General features: G+C 42.8%; 1 protein-coding gene, 1 long non-coding RNA gene and 1 other non-coding gene across 3 annotated transcripts; 1 reads left to right on the top strand and 2 right to left on the bottom strand.

Annotated features, from left to right (window-relative positions):
• Positions 1-2490: 2490 nt before the first annotated feature.
• Positions 2491-7911, bottom strand: LOC116808499 (uncharacterized). Its single transcript, XR_005980778.2, has 2 exons — positions 5556-7911; positions 2491-5140 (listed from the first exon to the last, which is right to left on the bottom strand). It is a non-coding gene; the product is annotated as an uncharacterized lncRNA (long non-coding RNA).
• Positions 5440-5712, bottom strand: LOC115495690 (small Cajal body-specific RNA 13). Its single transcript, XR_003960992.3, has one exon.
• Positions 7912-8059: 148 nt separating the features above from the next.
• On the top strand, positions 8060-14992 carry GLRX5 (glutaredoxin 5). The gene is given in 2 exon segments (NM_001245307.1): positions 8060-8417; positions 14222-14992. Coding segments are annotated over 2 exon segments (489 nt in total). The 5' UTR covers positions 8060-8107; the 3' UTR covers positions 14401-14992.
• The last annotated feature ends 2081 nt before the right edge of the window (positions 14993-17073 follow it).

A 17073-nucleotide genomic window follows, 5' to 3' on the forward strand; every position in this document is an offset into this window, starting at 1 on the left:
CACCTGGAGACCACATGGACTTAAACCCAGCATTTCATATTTTCCCTGCTACATATGCTGCACTCTACCTTTTTTTCTGATTTGGCTTCACACCTTAGCACAGACTGACTACCTCCACAGGAAAGTGCAGCTTTGTGCCACTGGATCAGTCCTGACATCCTGTCATTTTCAGAGTTCAGCCAATTTTTTTTGTTGTTGCATTAAATTTGGCAGAAAAATAACATCCTTCTCATCCCAACTGACTTCAGATATCAAGAGGGGCTGGGGAAAGTTGAGCTTATTCTGAATGAGAGCAAATTCAACTCTAAGGAACAGAAATACAGGACAAATGGGACACTGTAATTCCAATTATGTTCAAGAAGAATTACCACATTTTCAAATTCACAAAGGGTGTGATGCACTCAAAGTCTGGTCACATCCAATAAACTCTCCATGCTGGCCTAGAAGTCCAGTCCTGATAAATTACTACCACAACCAGGTGCAACACACTGTAGTTTACTGAACAACACACAGTCAGGGTCATAATGGAAGAGAAGGCTCCAGGGAGAACTTACAGCACCTTCCAGTATCTATAGGGGGCCTCTTTGGTGTGCTTTGAAAGTGTGAAGGAAGCAGCAGCAAAATGGAAGGCTGTAGGTTTAGGAAGATGTGGTGCTAACTTTTGTAACTAACAGCAATGCCCCCATTGGCACTCAGCAAATGAGCCAGGAGAAGCCAAGACTCCATGAAAATCAGGATTTGAAACCAAATCTCCTGTGTCCAATTCAACTGGAGTAGGTTTTCTTTCTTACTACTCTCCACAAAGATTTTTTTTTTTAATTATACAAGTTACCAACAACTAGTTTAAGAAAATATTCTCTAAAGTCCCTGAATAAGAGAGCAAAGACAACTGTTGATATATGACATTCCATAATTACAATTATTCCTTGTTTCCCTTCCCACCACAAACAGTTTTGTTATACTGATTTCCCAGAGACTCAGTAGTCTGGAGCTACATTTTCACCAATATTAATCCCCTTTTCCCAGATATGATAGGTTTGTAGAACAATTTGTTTAGATCTAGTCTTTTAAGGGATGGGAAAGATACTGGACCAAACTGTTGTAAGCCAGTGTTTAAAGGACTAGGGAGTCTTTAGTTTTACTTTCTATCTAGGGAGTCTTTAGTTTTATTTTCCTCCTCCATGGCACACAGACCTTAAATCACTCACCACAACAGTCAAGCATGAAACTAAAAAAGAGCACAGATCTACTTACTCTGATTGTCTCAAACTAAAGTACACTGACAAAAAGCAGCTGTGAGGGTATACTTTTGTCTCCTCCTGTCTCCCAGGCTAGCAAGGATGGAAAAGTAATATGTGAACAAAGAGCAAAAGGGCTACTGATAAGAAAGAGGGTTCAAGGATGATTCAGAGTGATCTGAGCATCACTGTGACAAGGAAAGTGATTGTTCTGAAACTCAGAGCTGAAAATGCTTTTGTTTGTCTGTTTAAAATGAAGTCAAGCTGATTATAAAGCAGGCCTTTATACAAGCCCAAGAAGAGCTACAATGAAATGACACACAACTTTCAGGGCCAAGTTCTTTATCCTGCAAGTTGCTAGCTATGTTGAGGCTGGGGAGCAATCTCAGCTGCCATGGATATTAGCAAGGAAATGAGACTACTATGAGCTTAAGAGGAAACACTTAAAGTACTGTAGGATGGAAACTTCAATCACTGAATTGCAAGAAATTAACTTAAGGGGAAGCATTAGAAAGCATACAATTATTTTAAAGGAAATTTAGGAAAGACACATAAGCTTGCATTTGTGGAGAAGCTGCCTGTTCTGTGAAATAAATACTTGCCCTTTAAAGCACATAGTTAATAATTGTCTCCCCAAAAAACCTGTTTGTGTGATGCAGTTATAAAATCACTGCATGTGCACAATGAGAGTAGTGATCACTGTATCTATATGCAGCATTGGAAGTATCCTTTGAAAAGTCAGATTTTCAAAACATACACATACTTCAAAAACAGGGAATAAAAACATTTTAGAACGTAAAAAAACCCCAAACCTCTCTCATCTGTATATTTTTATTCCTGGTTTTACAAGCTTGTTTTTTGTTTTTTTTTTCTTTTTAATTAACTGCAGCAATCTAAAAAATCAAGTTTCTGGGCTCCCCTTTAAGAATTTGCATTTTTACCTCCCACAAGAGATACTTTGATTCTGTTCCATCTTTGAGTGCACACATTACAAATGCAAGTATGCCCAACCCACCCAATCCTCCTCTCCCATTTTGTTTCTCCTACATGTTTGGGTCTGATTTTCTTCAGATCACATAAAAACTGCCAACCAAGTGATAATACAGTCCTACTGTACTCATGGACACTTTTAACATAAACATGACCTCAGTATCTGTGGTCGGCAGGCAGGGTCTAAAGCACAGCAAGATTAAAGGAGGTGTTGATTTCACAAACACGCATTCCTAGAAAAACACTGAAAGAACAAAGGGTGTGCAGAGAAAGAAAATCTTTATTGAAATACCGTAATACCAAGCTTAAAATATGCAAAAGATCTTATCATTAAGATTCTTCATACCAATTCCTTCAACTTTAGAAATACAGTGATGTGTGCAAAACTCTTGAACTTTTACTTGGGGAAATTGTTCATACAGATGAAAACTCACATGCTAAACTACCTGCTTGGTAGTGTCTTCTGCCACAGAGGAGAACAAACGGCTAGTGTTGAGTTTTTATAACAAGATGAATTTTTCAAAATTACATAGCAAAATACTGTAATAAAATAATATAGAAGAGGCAATTCAGAAGTGCTGAAGAAGGGATGTAACCACTGAGGCACCAAGCCATCAGCCCTGCCCCTGTACCAGTGTGTAACTCCGGGCTCAGCCAGACCCAAGCTGCCAGGGCCCCCTCGTGGTCACGACACGCAGGATAATCGCGGATGCTCTTGTGCCTCACTGCACCTGCACGTTTTTAAAACTGAGCCAGTGAAGCACCACTGCTGTGACAGAGCATTCTGGCATTAAATGGGGCACAAGAATCTTTCTTACAGGCACTGAGTGCCCTGGGGTTTTCCCAGCCTTACTAAAGGCCAAGACACTTCCAGTAAAGTGTCCAGGCACTTTAAGTAAATTACAGTTGTACAAATTACCATACCAGAGACAAAGATACCATTTCCGTGACACTGGACAAAAGCGAGCACAGGAAGCAAAGAACAGGACATGCACATAGTGCCAATCCCACTCCCGAGCTGGAAGTAGTTAGTGGTAACTGGGAGTGGGGCTGCAGCCCAGCCTCATCCCCGGTGTACAGCTGTGAGAAGCAGGTGAGCAGCACTGACAGCAGTGAGCCATGCAGTGCCCAGGGGCACTGACCATCACCACAGGAACACAGGGCACTCAGGTGCAATGCATGAACATGAGGGGTACAAAAGGATCTAAACAACATCCTTGTAGCCTTCTGAAGTGGTGTTACTCTGTGTGGGTTGAAGCTTTATGAAATTGTATGGTGATACTCTGTGTATTGTGGCTGTCTCCACTGTGGCATATGCTGCGACACCCAGCCTTCTATGGCCCAGGACTCGATACCATAATGGTGTCTTTATTTTTGGCAGATAAATTTTTTCTTGAGCTTGCCCAATCTTTTTCTAAGGCCCATTGAAGATTTTAGCACTCCTAACTGCTGGATGAAAAGAGGCCAGAGGTGTTGTCATTAGAGGCAGTATTTCTTAGTTCTGCATGGAAAGAGATACATATAAAATTATGCTTTCTTTGTAATACTGAAAGACTCAAGAACCACTACCATCTGCAAACCTGAAAGACCTAACAGATTTTCATGTGCCAGAACAGTTGCAAGCAGCTTGCTTACCCCAAAGAATAAATCTGCTCCTCTAATACAGAGACCATACTACTTGTCCTTGCTTCAAGGTAGTGTCACAATGCACAAAGCTCAGTGCAAAGAGGCACACAGTGCTATCAGTGTCATTAAGAAGTAAATGAAGTCTAAAAAGTGCCTCATTTAAAGGTCCACATTCAAGCCTGAACATGACCTCCCATTCTATTTGTTAAATGCGGGGCTCAGACATTTCTCCTTGGATCATTACCATGACCCCTCTCTGCCAAAAGTACCTTTACATGGTTTAAATCAAAAAACTGCCTTAGGTCATGTTTATTCCCATCAGTTAAATGGATACCAGTCACTTTGTAAATATTCTTTACCTCATTTATTAAATGGAATATTGTATTTTAAGGCTAACACAAACACTCTAAGGAATATGCCATCAATCCATGGATATTATTTAATTACCTATCCAGTTCAGAAACTAACTTGCTTATAGATCTCCAGGTTAGACCCAAAACAGGAAGCTAGGTACAGTTCTGATTTCAAAATGTCACTTTCCGTGTAAAACCTCCACAGCATTTCTATGTTTCTGCTGTTTGTTGCATAACTTTTTAAAACTAGCAGAATTCCAAAATAACCAGGAACATGTCACAGATGTGTTTTCAGTGTTCACAATTTAAGCAACCCAGAATTGCAAGCACATTTAAACATGTATAATGCTCTCAAAACTGAGGATGTGTTGGTGCTGCCGTTACTGTGATGGTACACTGAGATTATTTACCTGGCATGCAAAACAGCTGGAGCTCAAGCTATCCCACTTAAAAACTTCAATGAACAATAAACCCCCACCTAAATAGAGCTCAATTGTTAGGGCACAACAAGGAACTTCATTTTCAGTCACTATCACAACTCGGAATGACACAGAGATATCGGACTTGAACATGAAGACATGTCCTGTTCTGATAAGCTGAAATGAGACTTTTCTTTCTCACTAGCTAACTTAGCCCTCCCCTTTTTAAAAAGAAATAAAAACCTTTTTGCTGACAGTATCATTCTTGTACAACCATCTCCTTGTATACCATGTGAGAACAAACCACAAACTTATAAATCACAATTCTGTTCTGCAGCAGAATGCCTGATGTTAACCCTCTGTGATCATTTAAACCCTGCAATTTGAATACTGGTGCTTTTATTAGTGTTTTCAAAATGAGGTGATAGGTCTTCTAACAGGAACGTCAGCAAAATGTCAGGAGTCATGCAAATCCCATTAATGCTTCTTCTGAACAGATGATTTAAATCATTATCTGGAAAAAACAAGAAGTTTCACTTAGACTAATAGAAGACAGGACCTGGTGACATAATTATCTGTTTCTAGAGTGTATGTGGACAAATTGTTTTAAGTCTTATCAGTACGTAGAAGTGTTTATCCTCTGAGTGCTGCATATTGCATAATTCAAAAGTATTTGACCATACTAAATATTTTATTAAAAAGCATTCTGTTAAGCTTAATATCTCATAGGCCAATCTCATAAAACCACAGTAACTACAAATTCAGTACTTCTATTTAACCTAGTACACAACATTTCTGAGATGCTTTCCAGCATTTTATAGCAGTTTTTTCAGTGTTCAGCAGATATTACTCTATCTGCTAAACAATATCAGACTGCAAAATTGCTCTTACTGTTGATAGATCAATAATGACACGGGAAAAGTCATTACCTCCGTGGCAACAGAGTGGCAACTGTGGGAGGAATATTGCGCATGCTGCTGCTGCGCTCCGACAGGCACGCCTCGGCTTCCTCGCGCTGCTGCTCTCTCTGCAAGCCTGGTATGCCCAGGGTACCAGCAACCAAGGGCACCTCTTAGACTACAGAGGATTACACTACAGCTGTGGTTACGTGGTTTCTGAAAGAATACGCACTCACAAGGGTTTATTACACTTGGGTCGGATGTCTTTATGTTACTTATTTTTAGTGAACCATCCCTTTGTAGAAATAGCTCGGACAAAATTCAGGAAGGCAAATACTAGAGTATTCAGTTCTTAGCCCAATATTTTGTTGAAAGAAAACACCTAGTTGTCTTTAAGAACAAAAAGATATCTTTTTTGTCAATCAATTTTTATTTAATTCCATTTTGACTCCGCAGGCTCTAAGTGGCAGGAGTCTTTATACTGGATTAAAATGACAAAAGAGACCCCTTGGGATATTACATTTAACACTTGATATGTCTTTGTATATTGAAACAGTCCAACAAATAGGAAAACATACTTTTGCTCTGCCTAAGTTACTGCAGTTCCATCTAGCACAAACAGGACATTTTTTTTTTCATGCTTCACAACCTTCACCATGTTAATCTCAACATATAAACTACAGAAAGCAAATACTCCTCTGTCTTGATCACCATGGCTGAGCCTGGATTGTGATGTTTTGTTGAAAGCAAAACATACTAACTCAAAAAATACACGATGTTCATCAGCAACACAACATATTCAGATTAAAAGTGTTTCCTCATAAATACATCTACTTTTAAATACTGCAGCAACACTTTACTTATTCATAACCTATTTACATGGGACGACAAAGGTCAAGTTGCAACAATTCCCTTCGGAATCTGTTCTTAACACATTTAAACAAAAGGCTACAGAAGCGATCCTGAGGGTGGCTTCAAAAAAATTAAAACAAAGTTGTCACTCAAGCATCAGCTGGATTCCACAAAAAACAAGAATAAGGCAAGCTCTCTTCTGAATGCTGAAAACAAAGCTCTCACAAGAACAGAACTGGATAGTAAAAGTTCTTTTCCTTACAAACATAAATAAGACAAATGGTCATTAATACACCAAAAGTCCAGACGCTACAGCTGCAATAGAAATTAACACTCAAAATATACTGTGACTTATTATTCGTGAGAAACTGTATTTTAGTAAGAGGAAAACTCGTCAACATTTTCTTCTACTTACAGGATAGACCCTGCTGCTTTAGGACTGCCACGCCAAGTTCTTGGAAAGAATTCGGCATCTGCCCAGGAGAGCGAGCAAAGCTGGCTGTACAGGCGGCCGTCTGCAGGACACGTTCCAAGCCCAGCACTTCTCTGGCTGACATGCGGCAGTTCTGCCCTTGCTCCAGCACCGACGGAACCATCCTTTTGCACAGGCAGCCAGCCCAATCGTGCTCCCAGTTTTCCATCCCGCTGCCACCCCTGCCAACTGCTCGGGTGACAAGTCAAGCTGTGCAAAACTACTCGGGTCTCCCCTCTCAGCACCAAATCCGAGCACGCAAAGCGCCGCTACTTTCTCAGGGACAAACCGCCTGCTTTAGCCCACCAAAAATCAACCAAACCCGGGAAACCGAACGCAGTCAAATCGCTCCCCGGACACAGCCAAAGCCAGGAATGAGACAGACCCACGCAGCAGTTTGCCAGCTGCCCACATACAGCCTCCGCCGCCTGCGAGGGCAGAAGGTGCGGACCGAGCGGCGCTGCCCGTCCGTGCGCGGCCGCCCCGCTGCCATTGCACACCTGAGCACGCCTCAGCACCGCGGCTTCACCCCGCGCACCCGCCCCATCAGCCCCTATTCCGGGATCTGCCCTGACCCTTAGCCAGCCCCAGCCCGAGAGAGCTCCACCACCGCCTGCACCACCAAAGGGCCGGCGGGATAAAACCTAGACCCGCCCGAGGGCCGGCGGCGCCGGCACGGCCCGGGGTCTTCGAGGGCCCCCCATGCCCGAAGGGACAGGCTGAGCACGGGAGAGGCTGAGCACAGCAGGGCCGCCCAGCCACGCCTCCCCGCCGTGCTGCTCGGCGCTGCCCGCGGAGCCGACGTGGGGGCACAGGAGGGGAAGCGCGGCCGGTCCATCCATGCCGGCGGTGGCACAGGGCCCGTGCGGGCGCACCGGCAGCGCCCCACGCCTGCGGCCGCTACCCGGAAACGGAAGGGGCCGCACGCCAATCGCCCCCCGAGCATCCCGAGCGGAGCCCCGCCCCGGGGCCGCCTGGCCAGCCGCGGCCGCGGGAGGGCGGGATTAATGTGTCCCCGTTGGATTGACAGGTCGCTCTCCCAATGCAGCCGCAGCCGCTCTGTTCCCTCCGCTAGGGCAGCGGAGCCGCCGCAGGGTTGCTGGGCGGGACAAGTCACGCTGTGTCCATCGCTATTGGCTGTGGGTGCTGATTGGCGGGTGCCTGCGCCTATGCGAAGGGAGCTGTCCGGCGGCCCGTCGCGCCGTGCGCCAATGGGCGGGCGGTGCGGGCGCGGTGCGGCGGTGCCGGCGGCGGGGCGATGAGCGCGGCGGTGCGGGCGGCGTGGCGGATCGGGGCCGCCGCCGCTCTCCGGGGCCGGGCCGGGCGCCCGCTCAGCCAGGCGGCCGGGGACGGCGGCGAGGCTGAGGGCGGCGGCGGCGGCGGCGGCTCGGGGTCGCGGGAGGCGGTGGAGCGGCTGGTGCGGGAGCACCCGGTGGTGGTGTTCATGAAGGGCAGCCCGGCGCAGCCGCTCTGCGGCTTCAGCAACGCCGTGGTGCAGATCCTGCGGCTGCACGGCGTGGAGGATTACCGCGCCCACGACGTGCTGCAGGACCCCGACCTCCGCCAAGGTCAGCGCCGGGGTCACCTCTGGGTGCCGCCTCCCCGGGGCCTGTGCAGCCCCAGCCGGCTCCTGGTGGGGCAGAGCCGCGGCCGCTTCCCTGTGGGAAGGGCCCTCGGAGCTGCCGGGAGGTCGGGCTTGTCCTGACGCCCCCGCCCTCGGGCACTGCGGGAGCACTGCCCGCTTGTCCCACCTGTGACTTCCTCTTCTTGTCTCGGTGGGTGGGCTGGCCAGCGCTCTGTTATCTTGTCAGGAGGGGAGAAGGGCAGTGGAGCTGGGGAAGGGTCTGGAGCCCGTGTCCTGCGAGGAGCGGCTGAGCAGTTCGGCGGTGTTTAACCTGGAGCAGTGCCGTGGTGCATGGCAAGGGCGGCCTTCTTACCCTCTGCAGCTGCATGAGCGGAGGCTGTAGCCAGGTGGGGATCGGCCTCTTCTCACAGGCAGCAAGCGACAGGACAGTTGTGCGTTATGCCAGAGGAGCTTTAGGTTGGATACTTAGGAATTTCTTCACAGAAAGTGTGATTAGGCATTGCGATGGGCTGCCCCGGGAGGTGTTGGAGTCACCAAACCTGGAGGTGTTTAGGGAAAGACTGGATTTGGCACATACCAGTTGACAAGATGGTATTCAGTCATGGGTTGGACTCGATGATCTCAGAGGTTTTTTCTAACTTAATTAATTCTGTGATTCTGTTTGGGTGTTAGAACTAGAAGTGTATGGCAGAGATGTGCCATTGGGGTTGCTGCCCAAACGCCCTGGTTTGTCTTTTGTGACCCTCCTCCTGTTCAAGAGGTCTCAGTTATCAGCAGAGCACAGTTGTGTGTGCAGGGTGATGACTGGAGATCAGGCTCTTTGTGCCACACTGCCTTGCCTGGTTCAGAGATAGAGAGCTGCATTAAAGACTCCTGAAACAGTTTGTTATCAGATTTTGTCTTCCCCCGTGAACAGTATGGTGAAATTTCATGTATGGCTTGGACTTGTACTACTTGATTCCCAGCTGGTATTGCCTGCTGGGATTCTCTTAATAAAGTAAAACTTTATGCTAATCGTTTGCACAAGAATTAGTTAGTAATAGTTTCACCATTACTGCTCAAGTGGTGGTAGTTATTCTAGATAAGGTTTTTTTGCCAGTTGTGGAAAGCTAATAATCTGTTCTGGTAATGCTTTTCATCTTTCCCTCTTCAATGAGCATAGCTGATTGTTGAGGTTTTATGTGGTTATTTGAGAAAGTTTTAAAACAAAAAACCACATGCAAGTACGTAATAATTAGTCTTGTATGTGCGTGGCATTAACAGTTCTTGCCCGCAATACACTAAAACGTGCTGTAAAGCCACATGCTGGCATGTATCAGGTGACTTTGTTCTCCTTTGTTTTGGGTGTCATCTAAGTAACTCAGTTTTTCATTAGCTCTTAGCTAAAAGGCTGATTTTTCCAGGGCTTGTTTGCTTTTCAATTCACAACTATAATAGCTGGTATGTTATAAAAGCTTAGATACTGGAATTTCTGTGTAAGGACATCTTTTTTTAATGAAGGTTAATTGTGTTCAAGTAAATCTTCCTCTGCATTTGCAAGTGAACAAATCATGGTAATTTTCTAAACTTTGTTTACATATCTGAATTTATTAATTGTACAGTTTACTAGAACAAACTTTTATCACTTCTCACCACTCATAAACTAAAATGGAGGAAACAAAACCCCAAAATCAAACCATCAGCTTTCACTTTTTGGTTGAGGGGGCTTTCGTGAGCTTCTGAATGGGCAGTTCCTTTATGAGTTATAGTCTCTGAGCACTTGACCATGTGAATAGATAGTATTTTCTTTCTATGTAAATTAAATTTTTCCTCCACATGAAAGCCTCCTCAGGCTTCTGCTAGGCAATGAGAGGTTATTGGCCTCCTAGCTACCAGAGCTTTAAATTGAAAGTAGTCTTGATCAAGCCCTCCAGTATCTAAGCTACACAGAATGCAGTACAGAGTGTATCCTTGCACAATATCCTGCTGGTTCTCAGGTGCTTAAAGGAGTTGTTCTCGTCCTTTCCATGCACCAGCTTTGGCACCTGTCCAACTGTGCAGAGGGCCAGCTCATTTTATTCACTGGATCACTGGGCCTGCAAGTTGAAGCAGCAATTTGTACGGTGAGCTGAGTGCCAGAGCCTGCGCAAAGAACGGAGCTTTGAAGAGTTGGAGAATGACACAGCCACAGCAGAATTATTGTACTGCTTCAACTGTATTACCTATTGCACCCTAAAAAGCCAGGATGTACCTGCTTCTGTGGGTGGCAGTCTCTGGCAGAGGAGAGGACAGGGCTGCTCAAAGTTGTAGTTGCCAACTGTGTTTCAGCAGTGACTGCCTGAAGGCCAGGATCTGGCCTTGAGTGCCAAACATTTAGTTATGCAGCATGTGAGCCTTTCCTAGGCTCTCTCTGTGAATCTAATCTGCACTGCATGGGGGCTAGTGAGGGAGAGTGGAACCTTTAGCTGTGGAAGTATCAAGTACACCAGCAAAAGAGTGATCTGCAAGGAGATCGCTGTATGAGAGCTGACCACCAGCTTTGTGTTCACCTGAACCTAACTTCCATGTTTCAATGTATGTGTGTAGTAGGGGCAGGCTGCTTGAGAAAGGGTAATTCAGGCATGTCTGAATTGCTTGCTGGTTTCTTGCCTGTATGTATTGAAACACCTTATTTTTAACTAGTTATAGTTCAGTTGGTGAAATGTACATTGTGCTAAAATATGGCAAGCTGTACAGCTAAAACATCTCCCCTGCTTGCCTCTTTACCTTAAAACTCAGATCTGTGAAATTAAAGTTATTGGTACTTCATGTGATCTATCTGAATTTGAGCTGAAGATACACTTCCCTGACACAAATCCTTCCTTATCAAAGCTGGTCTAAAAGACCTTGGCACTCTCTTGGGCTCCATGGCAATTCAGGTTTCTCTAAGTCAGCTCTCAGCTGATGGACAGTGTTAGACTGGTTCCAGCCACTGAGGCAGAGACGTTTGGGAATACATACTGGAAAATTGGTGGTTTAAACTGTTGGGGTAGTTCACCCTCAGATTATTTTCATTCCTGTCTCTACATTATCTGCTGCCAGCAGGTGTTCTTGATCCTTTCTCCCACCCTTGCCTAGTCTTCCCTCGGTAAAACTTTTATCAGTGGTAGTGGTACTCAGGCTTTGGAATAGGCTGCACAGGGAAGTGCTGGAATCTCCATCCCTGGAAGTGTTTTAAAGGCATGTGGATATGACACTTGGGGGTGTGGTTTACTGGTAAATGATGGTGCTGAGTTAACAGTTGGATTTAATGATCTTAGAGGTATTTTCCAGCCTTAATGATTCTGTGATATCCATGAAAATGTGTTGTTTTATTGGTGCAAATATGGTAGAATGAGTGTGCTTGATTCAGTTCTTTCATGTGGCCCATCCTTCATTAGTGCTAGTGCTGCCAAGAGAGGCTGAGAATTGGTAACTGGAGCTGGGGAGAGAGGTGGGAGTGTGCTGGGTACCCCTTTTGGTGGCTCTTTGCACCGATCCTGGTTTCACTGTTACATTAAATGTGCTTCCAGAGCTGTCAGACTGAAGCCTTGACCTGTGGAGTGTGTTTTTCCAAAGTAAACAGCAGTCCAGAGCAGAAGCTGCAGCCTCTGAAATACAGCAAGGAGCCAGTCTGCAGAGAGGGGGATGGAAATCCCTTGAGATGTCCAAAAGAATCATCACAAAAGTGCACCCTGAGCGCAGCAAGCGCAGCCCAGGCTGCCCTGCTGTGACACCACTGCAGCAGTGTCAGCTGCCCTGGGCTGAGGCTTGGGTGCCAGTGGAGGCAGCGTTGGGTTTGTGACCTGGGAGAGCCTCAGTGCTGAGGCATTTAAAGCAGCTTTTCCAGCACGTGAAATGCAGCACACAGAGCAAATGAGCTTGATGGTATTCTTATTTTTGTATGAAACTGGATAGGTCCTTGAGAGTACTATCAGTGCTTCTCTGTGTGTGCAGTTGGGTCCTTGAAGAAAATATTTCTGTGAAAGAATTATTGGTGTAAATATTACCTTGGAATGCTCGTTAGGAGGTTTATTATGCAGAGCTCTTGGTTCTCAATTCATGTTTAGCATTGCAGTATCTTAGGAAAATGAGCCCTGTTTCATATCTGCAGTGGCTCTTTGACCAGGGTCATCCTTAGACATGTCCTAATCATGGAACACAGTTCTTCATTGAAACTTTGGTGGGTTAAAAGATATTTAGGGCAGTTTAGGCAGTTTGGAGTACTCACAGGGCAAAGAACATTTAAGAAAAGTGTTGCTAAGTGCAAGTTGACATCAAAGCTTAGGAAGGAATAAGAAATTACTAAGGAAAAATTATGTACTAAGATAGAAATTACAATTGATAATGATGGAGGTTAGATGGTTATGGGTTCCCTTTGGCATTGATTTATATGCTAAACTTTCTGGTTTGGGCTTACAAAACATTGGTTGTCCATGCACAAAATCTGAAGTCAGAATAAAATCTCTTAGCTGACGTATGTAGTGGTTAGGAACACTTAGTCAAAACAAAATTTTTTTCTAGGTTACTATTATTTCAGTGGATTTTTAAAGTATGTTGTATTTTGCTAAGATGAATTATTAGCTATATTGCATCTTTTGTACATTAAAGTAACAATCCCACTGTATATTTTTTTTCCACTTACACATATTTATTAAAAAAGAAAGTGGTTTAAGTTCCAATAAAACAAGCATAATTTCCTTACATGGTAATTTTTTTACCTTGAGTATTTTGGGTTTTGCCTTTTTAGTCTCCAGAGACTAAGATGTTTTCTAAGGAGAAAACTTCTTTTGTGCTATCAGGTACTCAGGTCTACTATTTATTGATGGGGGGTTGGCTTCCAAGGTGAGTGGGCTCTGATGTTCTGAAAAGGTGTCTCTATAGGCGTAAGTTTGCTATATGGAAGTCCAGGCACTGCATGTTAAAAATACATTAAAATGTTGAATTCAAAACTTGTCATCTAATCAAATGCTTGTGCCTATAAAAATAGGCAGCAGTAGGTTGTAGCTAGTTTCTCTGCTACAGAAATAATGGCTTTGTGTGAAGGGTTATTTAAAAAGTGGCAAATTAGATACAAAGTGCAAGCTGGTTTCAATGTGTATCACCTGATCAGTTTGTATTTTTAGGTGGTATTACATTTGCAGTCTGTGAAGTATAATTTTAAACTTTAATTCTGTACTTCATAATTATGACTTGGGCTGTGTTTTGTTAAATGAGAACTTTTAAAGAGACTTCAGCTTTTGTGCCCCTCCCATGTGCTGTAAGGTCTGGCATTGAAAGATAAAGCAATTTGAAATTCATAAGGCCTCTACAGGGGCAAATGTATCTTGCAGTTTAAATTGCAGGAATAAGTGTAACTGTATGAGTTCAGTTAAGAGTATAAAATATTTTAAAGTCCCTTTGGGAAATATAACAGAAAGTAAACAGTTCTCAGTATTTTTCAATACTTCTCATTTCTGTAATGGATTGAAAGAGTCATGTTTTCTTGTTGGGAGTAAAAAGACTTGTGTTTTTCCAGTTCCTGCTTTAAGTCAGTATAGGAGTTGACTCTGTATCTTTCAGCCCACATCTTTGAGTTGGGGTGAGAAACAAGCCTAACTCTAACATTGTTTGTTTGTTTTTTTTTCTTTTTTTAATAGTGCTCCTGTTACATAGATATCTTTTTGCCTTTATGGGAAAGAAATTGGAATATCAGTGAAAGAGTCAGGTGGAAGCAATGCAGTCCTTTTAAAATACCATTCTATTAGGAGAGAGAGGAAGCCTCTAATAATTTTGTTTTTTCTTATTCAGGAATAAAAAACTACTCCAACTGGCCTACCATCCCACAAGTGTACCTCAATGGTGAATTTGTTGGTGGCTGTGATATACTCCTCCAGATGCATCAGAATGGAGATCTTGTAGAAGAGCTGAAGAAACTAGGAATCCGTTCAGCACTTCTGGATGCAGAAAAAGACCAAGAGAAGAAGTAAAATGAGCAAAGAAATAATGCTAAGACAGGAATAAAGCAAATCTTTGATAAGAACTTGTTGCCCATAAAGCCTTACATACTTTAAGTCAAGGAAAGCATCTGTTTGAACTGACTCTAAGTGAATGTCTCTTAGCTCATGGTAAATGTAGTGATCTTGGTTTTTTGATTATAGGTATTGTGAAAATTTGAGTATAACCACTGCACTGTAAAGCAAACGTTTGTGAAAATTTGTGTTTTAAAAAAGTTCACTTCTAAAAGCTCTCTTCTTCATTGAGGTGAGAGTAAACCAAAAGAACTAATAATATTTTTATGGATTTTATGTGTGATTCTGTGTTCTTTGATACATGAACCTATACAAACAGCATTTGCATTCCCTTGCTTCTCTTGAAAAAGCATTAAGTAATAGTGCATCTGTTTTTCTGTTTAAGTTCTGGTGGCAAGACTTCCTGAGAGCCTGTAAAACCTGTGTAATCACATACAATATAGGAGAAAAACAGTTTTCCAACAATATAGGAGAAAAAAGATTATATGAGAGTGCATGAAATATACTTTTATTCTGAAGGGTAAAAATAAACAGAACTTGTACAAATACATGTATAGTGGTGATTATTACTTTGTAACTTTCTGTTGGCTTTTAAAACTGCTAAGAATTGTGCCTAAATATTTTATAAAACCTTTTCTACCTCTTGCAAAACAGCTTTTCCTCGTGCTTACATACTTTGTGTATGGCAGTTCTGTGTCAGTGCTAAAATGTGGGAATTATTTAAGGCATCAGTATTCTAGCTTGAAATAGTACAGGAGAATACTTCAGTTAGTTCTGTAATCTTGTATTTTTTCCTTGTTATCTTTTTGTATTTGTTGTGTTTCCAAGTGTTTTCTCCTGACTGATGTATTCAGGAGAATATAGTCTTCAAACATGGGATTTACAGATTAAATGTTCATGGGGGTAAGATGAGTGCAGGAGAAAGGTTACAGAATGGATAAATATTTCTTTGTGGAAAATCTCAAAGTGTTCAGTACCAACCTAACTACATTTCTCTAAATGAAAACAAATTATATTAACCAGTGTAGCTTCAGCTGTATAGCAATACTACTAAGGTTAAAAGCTAACCAAGCTATTTTTAAATGCAGTGTCATTAATATAAACCAGTCTGCATGTGAATTAGGCAAATGGTTGGAAATAAACTGTGTTTTATGTTGATTGTCTACAGTACTTGCTCTTTATTTTAAATATCTAATGAAACTGATACTACTTTTGTTTTGAAGCCTAAGATGTTTTCCACTGCATGGGATATAAAATGTGTTCTGGAGAAAGAAGAAATTATAAATGATCAGTGAAAGACAAGAACAGGACTAGAACCTGTAGAGGAGAGATTTGATGCAAGTTCTGATTCTAAATCTCTCCTGCCCACTTGAGCAAGCAGTGGAGAAACTGTACTAGAACATTCTGCTGACATTTGCCAAACTGCTAACAGTAAGCTTACTGTACAGTTGTAATGCAGTCAGGGTCAGCAGGATTAGGTACAGTGTGTGTGCTGTGAGTGTTCACTTGGTCACCACTGCAGGTCTGTGGAGGTCACTATGACCACTGTGTAGGAAGGAGTTCCACTTGGGGCAGTCACTTGTGCCTGTAAGGCAGGGAGGTGTGAGTGCAAGATTTCTTCTGTTCATGTGCCACTTCACATCATGCAGACCTTAAGGTATCAATGAAGGTTTGTTCTGAGCATTTGAATGCAGATTAAATTAAATTTCTTATGGCTAATCACAAGTAGTTTTTGCCATTCTAAATGTAAAACAATGTTTAGAAAGTAAATACAGAAGTCTTTGGTTATTTGCATTGACCTATTGAAATGAATGTACCCAGTAAACAAAGAGGTAATGAATAAAAATTTAATTATTTTCTGCTTCAATAGTTAACTCCTAGTCTGACTACTAAATAAATTATTAAAAAAAGAATCCCCCAAATTTGCTGTCTCATAGCTCTCTAGTTTTCTGCACAAGCTGAATATTTTTCAGTAATATTTGCCAGCCATTTAACATAAAGGGAACTTCAGCATTGTCAGGTAGTCTTTATGTAGCAAAACTTTTCTCCCAGCAGGAGTTTCTGCTTTTAAAAACCAGGGAAGTTTTTCTACTTTTTCTACTTTCTTCCCCTCTTTGGATTTTAATTACTTGATTAAACCTTTGCATAACATACATTGTAGTGTTTCTATCAATCTCTACCTGACTGGAACATGTTATTGAGCAAGTAAAAGCAATAGTGATTTCATGACAAAGCCACAGTGGGGAATGAAATTGGGATTTCTGTCTGCATTCCTGTGCAATCTGTACATTTCCAGCCAATGTGTGCGTGCACAGTTGTTCTACATTTATGAAAATGATCATGTTAAACTAGCTGCAATAAAAAAAATGACCATCTTCTTAAATTGTAAGTTTCAGATGCTCACAAAGAGCTTTATTTTGTTGTTGACTGGGAATATTATGCACTCTTCTCATCTTCTGTCCCTCACACTAGAAGCAAAAGGGGACATCTGCTTCCAATCCCAAAGGGATGCTGCAGATAAAGTGATTTTTTTTTTGAGGAAAAACCCCATGCCTCTTTGAGGAGAGATTTGCGCCTGCTTTTCTCATGCTCTCAGGCATGGGCACTGGAAGTCACCCCATACTGGAGAAT

The sequence above is a fragment of the Taeniopygia guttata genome, chromosome 5 (genome assembly GCF_048771995.1).
Source record: "Taeniopygia guttata chromosome 5, bTaeGut7.mat, whole genome shotgun sequence".
Taxonomy (NCBI): domain Eukaryota; kingdom Metazoa; phylum Chordata; class Aves; order Passeriformes; family Estrildidae; genus Taeniopygia; species Taeniopygia guttata.